General features: G+C 41.2%; 1 protein-coding gene across 2 annotated transcripts in view; it reads right to left on the reverse strand.

The window, feature by feature from the left end:
- Nucleotides 1-14067: 14067 nt before the first annotated feature.
- ndst1a (N-deacetylase/N-sulfotransferase (heparan glucosaminyl) 1a) overlaps nt 14068-16983 on the reverse strand; it is a 61764-nt gene continuing 58848 nt past the window's right edge. Inside the window, exons 16-17 of one of the 2 annotated variants that reach the window (XR_013818157.1) lie at nt 14769-16597; nt 14080-14601 (exon numbers count right to left, since the gene is read on the reverse strand). Coding sequence is in view for 1 of the 2 variants with exons in the window: in XM_079838727.1 (XP_079694853.1) it covers nt 16478-16597 (120 nt within the window). In the remaining variant the exon portion in view is untranslated. Of the gene's footprint in view, nt 16598-16983 lie in introns of both variants that reach the window. The other variant, XM_079838727.1, reaches the window with a different exon arrangement.

The following is a 16983-nucleotide window of genomic DNA, read 5'->3' on the forward strand; positions in this document are numbered from 1 at the left end:
GGCCGGCCCTGGTTTGATGATAAAAACTATCAATCACACAATCTTCTATATCAGGCATGTATTAGATTGGGTGCAAAATATTTTTCAGCAAAGTTTTGATCACGTTGATATTTCAGGAGTCTCCAACCCTGCTCCTCAGGAGTTTAGCTCCAACCCTAACAAACACACCTGAACCAGCTAATCAGTGTTCAACAGAGCAGATAAGTGTTGGAGAAGGATTGGCTCCAGGAGAAGGGTTGACAACCCCTGATTTAGAGGCTTTAGAAATTATGCATCAAAAATGACTCCGTAGGCGTTATAGGGCTCATTATTTTGGTTGACTTGTGGACATTTGAGTTGCTTGACATCTAACTTACCTGTCTGTCCTTCAGTTCCACTCAAACTCTCGTCTGCTCAAGAATTCAAACCACATATTACTGCAACTTTACCTCTTTTAAAACTTTTTTTAAAGAGTGTCAAGCCAACATTCAATATCTGTCTTGACAAACTCGACTGGTTTTAGATTAATGTTTGTGTGTAAAAAGGCGACCAGATTTCTGCAATGGAAACAGGGGACATTTCCTTGATCAAAATATTACTAAAAACTCATTTGTTTTTATCGATTAATTAAGAAAACAGGGACAATACATGTTTTAATGTTCTCTTTCATAGGTTCACTCGACGCTGCGTCACTTTAATGACGTAATGGGACGCCCTCTGGGTGTGCCGATTGTCTGAAGCCCTTATAGAATCACGCCAATTGATTGGCTGATTGCGCGCACGTCGCCCCACCTGACGTAGTCACCTATATTAGCGTGCGTGCGCCATCTGCTCCTCATATTTCTCTGCCTTCACGAAGCGGCCATTTCATGCCCTTCGGTTATCGATTTTTCTGGCCCAAAATTCTAGGATTCAGTCGATATTTACCTCAGCACTTCAGCGACCGCGGATTGTGGAACTTTGTTCTCCTTGTGGTGAAGTGCTATGGAATTCTGACGTTGCCCACCGCCGTGCACTCGCTTCATCGCGATCGACGATCCCCACAGTAAGTGTGTTAAATGTCTGGGATTTCCTCACGCACGCGACGCGGTTCAGGGGTTCTCTAACTGTAAATACTGCGATAACCTCCTTCTCAAAACCCTCCGCTCGATGGCTCGCGGTTTTTGAGAGGGAGTCATCCGTTTTTCCCCGTCGCGCTCCCGAGGCCGCGCAGGCCTCTCTTGGATCCGCGACCTGGGGTTCGGATGTAGAGCTCGAGGATGTGGAGTGCGAGCAGACGGGCCTCGCCCTTTCTCTCCCTCTCTCCCCCGAGCACGTGCGTGGGACTCCGCCTGTGGAATACTCGTGCGTTTATCATTTTCACTGCAGCATCCGACTCCGAGGATTTCAGTGCTGCAAATACTGACAACGCTCTCCCGCCAAGCTCGCGCTGTAGGGCGCTCTATGGCAGGCGCGGTGGCGGCGGAGCGCCACTTATGGCTCAATCTCACTGAGATTCGCGATAAGGAGAAAGTTTTCCTTATGGACGCTCCGATTTCCCAGTCCGGATTGTTTGGGGAGGCGGTTAATACTGTGGTTGAGAAGTTCAGATCTGCAAAATCCCAGTCTGCCGCTCTTAAGCAGTTCATGCCGAGGAGAGCGAGGGACGCTCCTTCCCCCTCCCCCTCTCAGTCCAGAGATCGCCCCTCTTTCAAAAGAGAGTTTACCGCCCGGAGGAGCGACCAGAGTTATCCTCCACCCACCACGGTCTGGGGAGCTCGCGGTCGGCCATTTCCCCGTCAACGTCCTCACAGACGCATCGACCCAAAGCGGCCCAGCAAACCTTCTGCTTCGGCCACTTCGAGTCGCTCCTGACCCTCCGGTCAGAAAAAGGGGAGCTGCAGTTCACGACCGGGGCTGGGTCAGACCGCGCAAGCGTTTCTGCCCGCCCCCCACCAGCTCTCCCTATCCAGCTCTGTCATTTCCGCCGCCCAGCGCGCTTCGGAATACAGAACCGACTCTATCCTCGCCTTTTCCGGCGCTGAAGGAAGGAGACGCTGTCTGCTTTCTCCCCTCACGTCTGATTGGCTCACCATCCGCCGCTCATCCAGACGGAGACACATCCGGTCTTCTCCGGGAACCAGAGCGGCCCAGCCTTCCACTGCCTACTTCGCGCCAGGACGCCACGTGCTCTCCTCTGCGGATGGCCACACCCCCCTCAGAGGTCCAGCTCGACACCCCAACTCAGGTATGTCCACCGCACCTCATCATACCTCCCACTTTGTCAAATTTCTTCCACGAGTGGAAACTTTTGCCAGGGATATCATCCTGGGTCCTCCGCACGATTCAGTCAGGCTACACGCTTCAGTTCTGTCGCAACCCTCCTCGCTTTGACGGGGTCGCTCAGACGGTAGTAAACATCGCCTCTCAGGCTTCTGTACTACAACAAGAGCTCTCTTCTCTCCTCCTAAAGGGGGCAATAGAGGAAGTTCCGGCAACAGAGGAGAAATGTGGCTTCTTCAGCCGTTATTTCCTTGTTCCGAAGAAAGACGGCGGTCTGCGTCCCATCCTGGACCTCCGCCGCCTGAACTTCGCCCTCTACAAAGGGAAGTTCAAGATGCTAACGCTAAAGACTATCTTGTCTCAGATACGTGCGGAGGACTGGTTTGTCACTATAGACCTGAGAGATGCTTACTTCCATATTCAGGTTGTCAGACGACACAGGAAGTTTCTCAGGTTCGCCTTCAAAGGGAAGGTTTATCAATACAAAGTCCTTCCCTTCGGCCTTGCCCTGGGCGTTCCAAGGACGTTCATGAAGTGTATGGATGCTGCTCTGGCCCCGCTGAGGCTCCAGGGCATCCGTATTCTCAATTACCTGGACGACTGGCTCATTCTGGCCCACTCCAGGGAGTTAGCCTGTCATCACAGAGATGTCGTTCTTCGACACGTTCAATCTCTTGGCTTGAGAGTGAACATAGACAAGAGCGTTCTTACTCCGGCTCAGCAGACCACCTTCTTAGGTGTTCGTCTGGATTCCGTTCCGATGCAGGCCCGTTTGGCCCCTGCTCGGATTTCCAGTATCACAACATGCTTGGTCCGCTTCAGGCTAGGCCATCATGTTTCTGTGGGTACGTGTCACAGGCTCCTGGGTCTCATGGCCGCAGCTTCCCCGGTGCTTCCCCTGGGACTGCTCCATATGAGGCCCTTCCTCTGGTGGATGAAACGCTCAGGGGCTCGGTCAACAGGATCGGCCCTTCGCCTATTGAAGGTGTCACGCGGCTGCTTTCGTGCCCTATCAATGTGGCGAGACCCTCTTTTTCTTCAGAAAGGGGTCAAGATGGGGGCTGTTTTCCGTCGCCAAATGGTTACGACGGACGCCTCTCTTACCGGCTGGGGTGCGGTATTCGAGGGCAGACCAGCTATGGGGATCTGGGAGGGGGAAGTTCTCTCCTGGCACATAAATTGCCTGGAGTTGAGAGCGGTATCCCTGGCCCTTCAGCTTTTTCTCCCCTCACTCAGGGGGCATCATGTCATTGTCAGGACCGACAACATGGCAGTGGTGTCTCACGTAAATCGCCAGGGAGGATCACGGTCGCGCACCCTGGACAGGCATGCGCGCCGACTCCTCCTGTGGTCTCAGGACAAGTTTTTGTCCCTGAGAGTAGTCCATGTACCCGGAGTCTTAAACCTCGCTGCAGATTATCTGTCGAGACAGAAGCTCCGGTCGGGGGAATGGATGCTGAACCCTCAAACTGTGTCACAGATTTGGGAGATGTTCGGGAAAGCGGAAGTGGACCTCTTTGCCTCGAAGGAGTCGTCCCAGTGTCGGCTCTGGTTTTCTCTGAGCTCTCCGGCCCCGTTGGGGATAGATGCGTTCGCGCATCCATGGCCCAATCTGAAACTCTATGCGTTCCCGCCCATCAAGCTGATTCCGGCGGTTCTGTACAGAGTAAGGGAGAGTGGGGCCAGCCTCCTGCTGGTGGCTCCACACTGGCCATCCCAGACTTGGTTCTCGGAGATGGTTCTCCTCCTGGACTCCTCCCCATGGGAGATACCGGTCAGGAAGGACCTTTTGACACAACTTCAGGGCAGGATTTGGCACCCTCACCCGGAGATTTGGAAGTTGTGGGTATGGCCCATCAAGGGCCAACGACACTAAACGCTGGTCTTTCTGCGGACGTTCAGGAGATCATTGCTAATGCGAGAGCCCCCTCCACAAGGAAGCTCTATTCCTCCAAGTGGAGGGTCTTTGAGTCGTGGTGCTCGACTCATGCAGCAGATCCAGTTAACTGCCCGGTTGGTTCAGTTCTGGAGTTCCTGCAGGAGAAGTTTGCTGCTGGAGCAGCGGCCACCACCCTTCGGGTCTATGTCGCAGCTATAGCTGCCGGTAGGGAGTCGGACGAAATCCCTCTAGGCAAGCATAGACTGGTTTCATCTTTCATGCGAGGGGTTAGGCGCCTGAGACCAGCACGGAGCGTGGTATTCCCTCTTGGGACCTCTCCGTGGTCCTTGAAGGGCTAACTTTGGCTCCATTTGAGCCTTTGGAGTCAGCTCCTGAGAGAATTCTGACTCTCAAAGTTGCTCTTTTGTTAGCTCTGTCTTCTTTGAAATGAGTGGGCGATCTACAGGCTCTCTCTGTTAACGGGACCTGTATGGATTTTGCCCCTGGCCTAGTCAAGGTTACCTTAAGACCTAGGCCGGGTTATGTGCCCAAAGTTTTGTCCACGTCATTTCGCTCTCAGGTTATTACTCTTCACTCCTTTCACCCCCCTCCGTTTGACTCGGAGGAAGACGAGAAACTTCATTTGCTCTGCCCAGTTCGAGCATTGAAGTGTTATGTTGACCGTTCAGACGGCTGGAGGAAATCTAACCAGCTGTTGGTGTGCTTCGGTGCTGGCTGCCGCGGGCTTGCCGCTTCGAAGCAAAGGGTTTCCCATTGGGTGACAGAGGCTATTGCCTTAGCTTATGAGGTGCGTGGTTTACCTTCACCTCTTGATATTAGAGCGCATTCTACCAGAAGTGTGGCTTCCTCTCAAGCACTTTTTAGAGGGGCTCTTTTGGAAGATATTTGTGTGGCGGCAGGTTGGTCCTCTCCACACACTTTTGTGAGATTCCATAGTTTAGATCTCGACATGGCTCCGGGTTCGCATGTCCTGTCTGCTTAACCTAGTCATGCAGGTTATCTGGTGTTCTTTGAGCCAGATACGGCAGCGCTTTAGCTTGGCGTGTTTGGTATATCGTTCCCATTACGTCATTAAAGTGACGCAGCGTCGAGTGAACCTATGAAAAAGAACGTCTCAGGTTACTTGCGTAACCTATGTTCTCTGAGTAGGGAACGAGACGCTGCGTACGCTGCCAAGCTCCTCGCGCTGCCGACAGGCTTTCCTTTTCGGCAGAGAAATCTGAGGAGCAGATGGCGCGCGCGCGCTAATATAGGTGACTACGTCAGGTGGGGCGACGTGCGCGCCATCAGCCAATCAATTGGCGTGATTCTATAAGGGCTTCAGACAATCGGAACACACAGAGGGCGTCCCATTACGTCATTAAAGTGACGCAGCGTCTCGTTCCCTACTCAGAGAACATAGGTTATGCAAGTAACCTGAGACGTTTTGTTTTGTTTTTTATTGTTGTGGGTTCCTTATATTATTATTAGCATTCATTATTATTATGATTTAGTTTGATTATAAGGATTTTTGGTCTGGTTTAAATACAATTCACCGCACCCAAAAGAAAAACAAAAAAAAAACCAAACAAACAAAAATCACACAATGAAAACAGCAGTAACCTATGGGGCGCCGTTTGTAAAGCGGCTCACGCTGAAAATAACAGCAACATTTTGACACATTTAGCTTCAAACAATGTTTAAAAAACTGGTATGAATTTTTGGCGGTCACTTTTTTAGCACATTTACAACAATGTTTGTCAACTTAGAGATATTTTAAATAGTTAAATCTAAATGTTAAATTTTAAATCTAAATTTTAATTGTTAAATCTAAATGTTAAATCTAAATCTAAATGTTAAATCTAAATCTAAATGTTAAATCTAAATCTAAATGTTAAATCTAAATGTTAAATCTAAATCTAAATGCTAAATCTAAATCTAAATGTTAAATCTAAATCTAAATGTTAAATCTAAATCTAAATCTAAATGTTAAATCTAAATCTAAATGCTAAATCTAAATGTTAAATCTGAATGTTAAATCTAAATGTTACATCTAAATCTAAATGTAAAATCTAAATGTTAAATCTAAATGTTAAAACCGGTTATCTGCATTCTGAATTTGCATATTAGTTAAATATTTAGTTTCACCCGAAACATTTAGATTCAACATTTATATTTAGATTTAACATTTAGATTTAGATTTTTTATTTAGATTTAACATTTAGATTTAACATTTAGATTTAGATTTAACATTTAGATTTAACTATTTAAAATATCTCTAAGTTGACAAATATTGTTGTAAATGTGCTAAAAAAGTGACCGCCAAAAATTCATACCAGTTTTTTAAACATTGTTTGAAGCTAAATGTGTCAAAATGTTGCTGTTATTTTCAGCGTGAGCCACTTTACAAACGGCGCCCCATAGTAACCATTGTAAATAGCAAGCCGTTCAAAACAATATTATAACAAAAATATGACTTTACAAAAATAGATTACACAATTAAAACAAAATAATATTTGTTCAGTATATTATTTATCATGTCATATTATGTTATCATTTTATAATTGTTTTTAATATTTTAATTTCCCTAAGTTTATACGGTATTTTACAACGTTTGTGCTCTTCTTACTATCCTTAATTTGGCTTGTTATTGTGTATTTTAGGCTTATTTTAAGCAGAAAGCATGTGTATTCTGCCAATGTATTTTTTGTACGTGTAAATGTTTAGTTTTTTTATCGTTAAGATGTGTGGACTGTAGCAGAGCTGCCAACTTTTCAAAAAAACTTAGAGTGAGATTTGGTGGGGCCAACGAAAATTTTGCCGCGAACAAAGCAAAAGTTGCAACAAAAAATAAAATAAATAATAATATTATAATAATAGCTATATATATATATATATATATATATATATATATATATATATATATATATATATATATTAGCTATATACACACACATCACAGAAAGCACTCTCTCTGCATCAGCATTTGAATGGGGTAGTATTGGCTTTTGTTGTTGATTTCTTTTTTGCCTTTGATAGATAAGGTTGATAATTAATTATTTCTATTAAGACAAAATGCATCTATATGACGCTTTGTATACAGTATATCCTATAGACACACACACACACACACACACACACACACACACACACACACACACACACACACACACACACACACACACACACACACACACACACACAAAAAACTAAAAACTACTTTGAGTAGTTAAGTTATATTCAAGCTACCCTTTTGAAAATAGCTACACTACAAGTTACTATCAAAAAGTAGCTGGCTACATTGAAACCATGTTTCTTTTTCTTCTTCTTTTTTACAATGAGATTGTATACAAATAACTGAATAATTGTTCATGAAGAATGTTATAATATTTGGGGTTTCAAGCTTCATAATGCAATAATTATGATTTCAAAGAGTAAAGGCATTCAGGGTTATTGGGACACTTTTCCCCAGTCATTTCAATGGAAAAAACTGTCAGAATCATTACACACAATAGCTACTCAAATATAGCCTATATCTCAAACTGGCTGCCCAAGTGCAAAATGGCTACAAATTTAACATCAGTGCAAGAACAAAATGTATGCAAATCAACTTTGCGATGCTGTTTGCGAACGTTCGTTGGAACTATGGTTTCGGGAAACACGACTCGTTTAACTATGCTTATAATGACGGAACCTGTGACCATAGTTAGCGAACGACACTTTCGGGAAACGCACCTCTGAGCGTCACAGCGCTCCACTTCGCTCATTACAGGCTCGTTCTCGTCAGAACCCAAAACAGAATGTAGCTTTAGGTCGCGCAACACCGTATTTATTTGCCCATTTATCTTGAACCCCCTCACCGAAAGCATGATCGGCTCAACATGTAGATATAGATATATAGATAAACTCATCTTTCAGGCATTTGACAGACCGGGTTGGCACTTCAGCGTGAGAAATCGGGGGTGTGGCGTGTGAGCGTGTGAAACCAATCAAATGCGTGTGTCTCACGGCCAATGCGTGAGAGTTGGCAGCTCTGCTGTAGAAATTTTGGGGACGTTTAAAATTGTGCAAAACAATCCCGCCCCCTGTTGAGGCTCTATTATAAAGCACATACAAACAGTATTACCTTAATTTAACATGAATAGTTAGTATGTCACTACCTTGAAAGCCATAACGATGTTTCTTTTTATACTTGACGATCGCTGCTCTCGGTTACGTTCTTCATGAAGTAGAAGTAGAAGCGACGCACGTGCGACCATGTTGAGTCAGCGTAGCTCGCAACGCCATCTGTTGGTGAAAATAATCACTACACGATTGCTCCTATAACCCCCAAGTACACCTGCTTTGGTCGGGCTTTTTTGCAATGTAGATATTTGCAAGTTGTTTTGAACGAGCTGTAAAACGGGGACAGAGCAAGTCGAGTACAGAACATCAAAAACTGGGAATGTCACTGGAAAACGGGGACGTCTGGTCACCTTATGCAAGTTTGACACATTTAGTCCAATTTCAGTCTCAGGATGATAAAGATTTTCTTTGTCCACTGTAGTGGACATTATATTTTGGTGAATTTCTCTGACACCACACATGTCCCAGTTTCACAAGCACAACAACTTCTCCTTTGTGTTTAAAAATGACTGACATTAATTTAGTGATGAAGTTTAGCACTCTTATGGAAATATGATAATATTTTGAAATTTAATTTAAATCTGACTACTTTTCATATTGTTATAAATCTCAGGAAAATGTTATGGGTTTTCTAATCAAAATATGACTTTCTTAAATCATGTGTATCAGGCATTTTGGGAGACACGAGTGAATAGGAAAATAAATTAAAATTTTCAACATTCCTATGAAATATTAGACATTATTATAAATTTTTTTGCCAATTATTACTCCCATTATTACACTTATTGTTTCATTACATGTTGCTCCAAGTGTAGGAGTGAGGTTTAGGGGGGTGAGTGTAACGGTTGCAGCCTTTAGCCTCCTTGTTAGAGCATCTGACTCTCATGCCGGCAGAAGGGGGGTTCCAGTCCGGCTTGGAGCGGGTGGTTCGATCAGGAGGGGTTACATTGGTGCAGTGACCTGGATGGGAGTGAGGTTTAGGGGGGTGAGTGTAACGGAGGCTAGCTAGTAGTTGCTGTGTGAGTAAACCTCACTCCTCTTATCTCAAGAGACCCGTCGACTCGCATGCCGGCAGACCCGGGTTCGAGTCTTGCTTAAAGCGGGTGGTTCGAACAGGAGGGGTTAAATTGGTGCCTTGACCCGGATGGGAGTGAGGTTTAGGGGGGTGAGTGTAATGGAGGCCAGCTAGTAGTCCCTGTGCGAGTAAACTTCACTCCTCTTATCTCAAGAGACGCTCTAGCGACTGACGTTAGAGGTTGCAGCCTTTAGCCTCCTTGTTAGAGCATCTGACTCTCATGCCGGCAGAAGGGGGGTTCCAGTCCCGCTTGGAGCGGGTGGTTCGATCAGGAGGGGTTACATTGGTGCCGTGACCTGGATGGGAGTGAGGTTTAGGGGGGTGAGTGTAACGGAGGCCAGCTAGTAGTTACTGTGTGAGTAAACCTCACTCCTCTTATCTCAAGAGACGCTCTAGCGACTGACGTTAGAGGTTGCAGCCTTTAGCCTCCTTGTTAGAGCATCTGACTCTCATGCCAGCAGACCTAGGTTCGAGTCCCGCTTGAAGCGGGCGGTTCGAACAGGAGAGGTTACGCAAGAACACAACAATATGCAAATTAGATAGTTTATGTATTGCATTGTATGGGAAAACCATGGCCATTTTGCCACATATTGCATATATAAAATGGTATATCAATTAATTCCGTTATATCTCTCATAACATAGTTGAGAATAATCTTTAAATAAAGTTTGATTGGTGAATGAAAAAAAAAATCCCATTGTCTATTGGCTCCTACCTGTCATTTCATGTCATTTTATTTTTATACATCCTGGTGTCCACGTACGAGGATATAGCATAACATATGAGTAAAATATCATAAAAAAATAAAAAAGGCAATTTGTTTCTTATGCTCTAAATGTAATGACATGAAAAATACTATAAAAAAAATCCTGGGTCCCAGGAGGGTAACACACTAAAGCTCCTTACCTTTCGGATCTACTGACAGAACATCGTCCAGCTAAGTCTCTCCGGTCATCAAATCAGAGACTACTATGTATACCGAAAACAAAGTTGAAAAGTAGGGGGGACCGGGCGTTTTCATCTGCTGCGCCCAGAGTCACGCCCGTTTCAGACTATGGAATGCGTTACCTTTTAATATTAGATTAGCCCCTTCCTTGGCTGTTTTTAAATCTAGGCTAAAAACCTATTTTTTTTTATTTGGCATATGGCTAAGGATGACATTTATTGTATTTATATTGTGTTTTTACTTTGTTTTTTGTATTGATGTAAAGCACACTGGTCAACTGGGGTTGTGTTTAGTAGTGCTATAGAAATAAAATTGACATTGACATTCAATAAAAACACTTTCAGGAGGGTACAAAATGTGTAAATTTACACTGTAAGGGTGGAAAAAAACAGGAAAAGGTTCTGGTAATTTTCTGCCAGGACATTACCCGTCAAGTTTACGAACATTTACTTTTATTGTCTGTTGCTTTAAATGCTCGGGTGGATTCTGATTGGCTGTCAGTGATTTTATCATCAGCTGGGGAAAACAACCGGCTCTGAATGTGGTTCCGGTGATATCGTTATTCCTATCCCATCGTTATACTTTCACTATTCTCAAAATTAGAATGATTATTAAAACTGTATAGTTATTATCGTACTTGGTGTGAACAGGTTTTAAGATGGTTTGGATGTTGAGACACGAGACTGTTTCACAATACAAGTTCTTCAGAAGCTTCTGCTGCCGCCGTGTGGTTTATCACATGTACTACAACATTTATATACATTACTGATGTATCATGGAATATAAATAAGCTTTCTAGTTTTAAAAAACAAGTCCCTGGCCATGACTGAAAGTTTCAAGAAAGCCACTTCATTGGAAATGAGAAACTCACATTAACAATCTAAAAGTCTCTGAGGAGCTTTTCAAACCAAAACACAATCTGAGTATAATTAAACTCATGAAACATATTTAGGAGATGTGTAACCATAGCAACAACATGACATCTGAGGATCTCTCTCTCACACACACACACACACACACCGACACACACAACACAGAGCATTAGTAGCAGTGCTGTTTATTTTGCTCAATTTTAATCTGCATCTGTTTGACCAGGTCAGACATCAAACAAAGAAGAAAACATGAGAATTAATTTGTGAATCATGTAGTGAAAGAAGCTTCAATCTACTTACATATATTTGTATTACCATACCAATAATCCATAGAAACTGTGGCAATACCATGTTTTTGAACACACTATAAAGTAATACAACTGATAACACCACTGTATTCTTACCAGATTTCCTATAATAAAGGACACATCTGTGATTTTTTTTCTCATCATCTTCCCAATATTCAATTCATTAGTGTATAATTTAATGTTCATGCGTGAGAGAAATCCACAGCAGCTGTCAGGGGCGGTTCTAGGACTTGTGCAGCAGAGCCTCTTTGTAATTGGCACCACTATATTATATATAAAGTCAAAAGTTCCCTATCAGTACTTAAACTGGTACCAAGTCAATAAAAAACTTTATAAATTATATGATGATTCCAGTCTTTCTGTAGTCAGTACATGTATAGGCTACTGTTTGACTAGAAAATTGTCATCTTATCATTATTATTAACATTTAACTATAGCTAAAAAAAAAACTTCTGCCCTGGTCGAATCACAGCAAAAACTAATATAGGGTAAGATGACCCAACACATATTTTTTTCCCCCTGACCATAGATGACACAAAATCTCATCTCAGCACCTTTGATGAATGACTATGCTATTTTTAATAACTGAATATCAGCATTTGTGAGATTTAGTCAGTCTAAACAGGTTTGAGGTCAATTGATCAAATTTTTTGCCTGTAAAATAGTGATCCGACATTGTATTATGCTGAATATTAAAGTTTATATTAATGAGGGATTTGTGGACGCTATAATGTTTGTAGATTTGTGGAGTATAAGGTATAGTTTTTATTTTGAAGTAAAAAGATAAAATTAGACCCTTGGGGTAAGATGACCCATTCATTTTGCAATTAAATTTAGGGCCCTATGAAATCTGTTTTATTATTTTTGTTTGTTTTATAGTTTATTCTGTTTTAATTTTTATGGACTCTGCTTTAATGGTTAAATACAATTTGTCTGACTTTCATCCATCTTCAGAACACAAATGAAGATATTTTTAATGAAATCTGAAAGATTTCTGTCCCTCCATTGACAGCTATGAAAAAAGTTCATAAAGAGATCGTAAAACTAATCCATAAGCGGTTTACTCCAAAGAGACTCGATCGCTTAATATGATGAACGAAAGTCTTACGGGTATGGAATGAAATTAGGGTGTGTAAAAGACGACATAATTGTAATTTATGGGTGAAATATCCCTTTAAAGTCTTTTGATTTATTCATCCAAAATTTGACAAATTCATGACATTCTTCATTATACAGTAAAGTCCATTTTTATGAATTGATTCTGCAATTCCATCCACGTTTTTTGCATTGCAGAAATCATCGGGCTGTGATTTAATGCCATGATATTGAATTTAAGACGTTCTTCTCCAATTTAAGACCTTGTTAAGGCCTTAATTGTGGAAGGTCAAATTAAGACTTTAAGACCAGCGGAAACCCTGTATGTAAATATTCATATGCCTATATAAAAGTGATAATTTCACCTTTCAGATTAATCTCTTTTACTGGGATTCTGCTGTGTCTCGATTCGATTATTTAACTAAATTGGCAAAATTCAATTTTAAATAGAATAGTTGATTTAGTATTTTAAATTAGTGACACTTTTAAAAATATATAAATATTAATAAGAATTAGATCAAATGTCATGTATACATTCTGTAAAAGTACCCCAGTAGTGGGGTAACCTCTTGAATACTTTTACATTTTATTCTATAACTACTACATTAGGAAATGTTATACTTATTTCCTATAATAACACATTAGTTGATGCATCATCATCCTAAACTTATACCTAAATATGTTAGTTTAAAAGTAAATGCATCATCCCCCATGTTACCCTAAAGTCCAAACATTAAAAACGATAAAATACTTAAATTACAAGCAATAGCACAAATAAATACAAGAGAAAAAAGATACAAAATAAATAACCTTTTGTTGTTTGATTAACATTATGAACATAGGAAACAGAAGGTATACGAGGCTGCTGTCACTTTAAGACCTAATGCACGGATCCGTTATATTGACACACATCCGATATTTTCTAAACCGTTTTCGCTCACTTAAGACATAACCGACTGTGTTAATGTGGATACTCGTCAAGACAGGCATTTTGACATCATTTTGTGTGTACTCACGTTCTGTCTGACAAGCTTATTTTGTCCATTAGATTGAAATAGATACATTTACCCGCCCATCCACCCTCCCCTCAAAGAAATCAGGACAGAAGTGGTTGAAAGTGGACAAAAGAGACGGATTAAAACACCAGGTGTAAACGGGAATGTGTCTCCCTCATCGTCTTGTAATCCAATCGACAAACACGCATCTTAAACTGGACCAGAGAGGCGGCTTTCTATGTGCGCGCACATAGACGATCTATCACAGCACGCGAAAACATTCACGGCGTACATTAAAATCACTTGAATGTTTAAACTGATAAGACTTAAAAACGTGATAATTATAAACTTTCTTGAAGCAGCACTGGCCTGATCTTTCAGATAGATGATTATAGTCTTAGGGGGGATGAGACGCCCCCTGAAAACAGTCTAGAACCGCCCCGCCAGCTCTATGACAGCTGACCTTTATGAGGGGAAAAAATGAATGAATAAATAAAAAAGCCAGGAACATTAAGGGAAAAATGCAGTTATGAGATATGAAAGCCAGTGGTGTTTGATTTCATTGACATAAAACCTGAAGAGATTGAAAATATGCATCCGTGAATGAGATTTAAGAACTGCACAAATATCATATAGCTTCAGAAGAAGGACTTCACACATTTTTGTGCCTTTTGTGCTCCACTGATAAGGGTTTTGAACGACATGAGGGCGAGTACAAAACATCATTTTAGTTTATGGGTGAACTATTGCTTCAATAATGAGGAAATAAACTGATACACAGACATTATGAAAACACTCATACAATAAACACTTAAAGGTGCAGTGTGTGAATTTTAGTGGCATCTAGTGGTGAGGTTGTGAATTGCAATCAGCCACCGCTCACCCCTCCCTTTCGAAGCACATAGAGAAGCTACGGTGGCCGACACAGGACAAAGATGTCGTCATCTGAGACAGCAGGGAGTAGCTAGCTCGCTAAAGAGAAGTTTGTCCGTTTGGAGCTACAGTAGAAACATGGTGGTGCAAAATGGCGACTTCACTGTAAGGCAGGTGTGGGAAATTCCAGTCCTGGAGGGCCACTGTCCTGCAGAGTTTAGCTCCAACCCTGATCACACTCACCTGCCTGTAGCCTTCTGGTAATCCAGAAGACATTGATTAGCTGGTTCAGGTGTGTTTGATTAGGGTTGGAGCTAAACTCTACAGGACAGTGGCCCTCCAGGACTGGAATTGCCCACCCCTGCTGTAAGGGGACCTGCGGCGTATGTAGATAGGCTCATTCTAAGGTAATAAAAACGAAACGGTTCATTATGTAAGGTCTTTATACACCACTGAAAACATAGTTATGTATATTATATTGCATTTGTGTCAATAGAGCCTCATACATATTACACACTGCACCTTTAAATGGCACTTTAAATTGTAAATTCATGTTATAAGAGCCATGCTACATTACAGTCTCTGTGCTGATGTAAAAACTAAAGAGTTCTGTACTATTTAGCTTGAGAGCTGCAAATTTAAAGGGACCATTCACCAAAAACAATGATTTACTCACAGTAATGTCATTCATGACTTTCTTCTGTAAAACACAAAAGATATTTCATAGAATGAACATGAATACAATTAAAATTGTGTTTGTTTGTCACTCAAAGCATCACATGACTTCTGAAAATATACCTGTGATACAGTGGCATGAAAAAGTATGTGAACCGCTTGCAGAATCTGTGAAAATGGGAATAATTTTAACTAAATAAGAAGGATCATACAAAATGCATGTTATTTTTTTTATTTAGTTCTGTCCTGAATAAGATATTTTACATTAAAAAATGTTTACATATAGTCCACAAGACAAAAAAATAGCTGAATTTATTCAAATAACCCTGATAAAAAGTTTCTGAACCATTGATTCTCAGTGCTGTGTGTCGTTCCCTGGATGATCCACGGCTGTTTTTTTGTCTCTTGTTTGTCCTGAGCAGTTAAACTGCCCAATGTTCTTCAGAAAAATCCTCCAGGTCCTGCACATTCTTCAGTTTTCCAGCATATTTTTCATATTTGAACCCTCTCCAGCAATGACTGTATGATTTTAAGATCCATCTTTTCACACTGAGGACAATTGAGGGACCAAAACACAACTATGAAAAAAGGTTCAAATATTCACTGATGAAAAATTTGGACATCTTGGACATCACACTTTTTCTTTTTATCAGGGTTATTTTTATAAATTCAGCTATTTTTTTGTCTTGTGGACTATATGTAAACATTTTTTATGTAAAATATCTCAGGACAGAACTAAATAAAAAATAAGATGCATTTTGTATGATCCCTCTTATTTAGTTAAAATTATTCCCATTTTCACAGATTCTGCAAGCGGTTCACATACTTTTTCATGCCACTGTATATAGTGCACAAATCATATGCACTACTGTTAGGTGCCTTTCTGCCATTCTTAGAGCTTTGACAGTTTCACAGAAGAACGAAGATCCTGAAACGTCCATGTTAGAAAACAAAACCACCCCAAACCCTCAAAAACTTGTAAAAAAAATGCAGATGTCCATATCAGTTCATTTTCATGATTTTTGACTTCTTTATAAAACTGTATCAAGTCTGTATCAAATTTGTTGAGTAAAAAAAATGTTCACAAGTTCGCAACATCACACAATCCCTCAGCAGTGAATTCTGTGCGGGACGATCTTCATATTAGTTCAGCACAGTCTGATCCAGTGTCAATAGCAGGACAGATATGAGTTAGTTCATAAATACTAGTATCAGTGAGTTAATGTGCTTTTAAGTTGTTTCCATGATGAAACAGCTGAAATTCATCTAGGTAAGAACAAACTCCAGTCAGAGGTGTTCTGTTCCTCCTGTACGTCCAACTCCATGTTATCCACTCCGGATGATCTTCTGGCACTCCGGACGTGTGTGACATCCAGCATCACGAGAGACTCTGTTACCTGATGTTGAGAAGTTCCTCTCGGAGCCAGCCGGGCAGAATCTGACCCATTTTATACAGCAGTTTAGAGAGCTCGATATTACCGTCTCTGTAGTGGTTCCTCAAAAACACCTGAGACTGACAGAGACAAACAGTCAATGTCAATTTACACTGCTTCTTTTGAAAATAAACTCAATATTTCAGTTCAATGACTGAACAAAAGTTAATAAATTAATTTTCTGGACAGTAAATATGGGCAATATGATCAAAATCTTTTCCACGACAGTAAATTTCAACTAAAATCTTTAACATGATTGAAACCATAGACTATATTTCTCAACATTTTCGCTTAAATGACTTCTAATGAAATTATAATTAATTAGTGCCTGAGCATCAGACTTTTCACCTGTGACATCCAATCTTATTTTCATTAATGCTTTTTGAGAATCACTTAATCTTGCTTTAAACAAAAAAAACTAACCAGCATTTAAATTTCGAAATAGAAGAAAATTGAAGACTATTTC

Source organism: Gobio gobio, assembly GCF_949357685.1.
Source record: "Gobio gobio genome assembly, chromosome: 16".
Lineage (NCBI taxonomy): Eukaryota > Metazoa > Chordata > Actinopteri > Cypriniformes > Gobionidae > Gobio > Gobio gobio.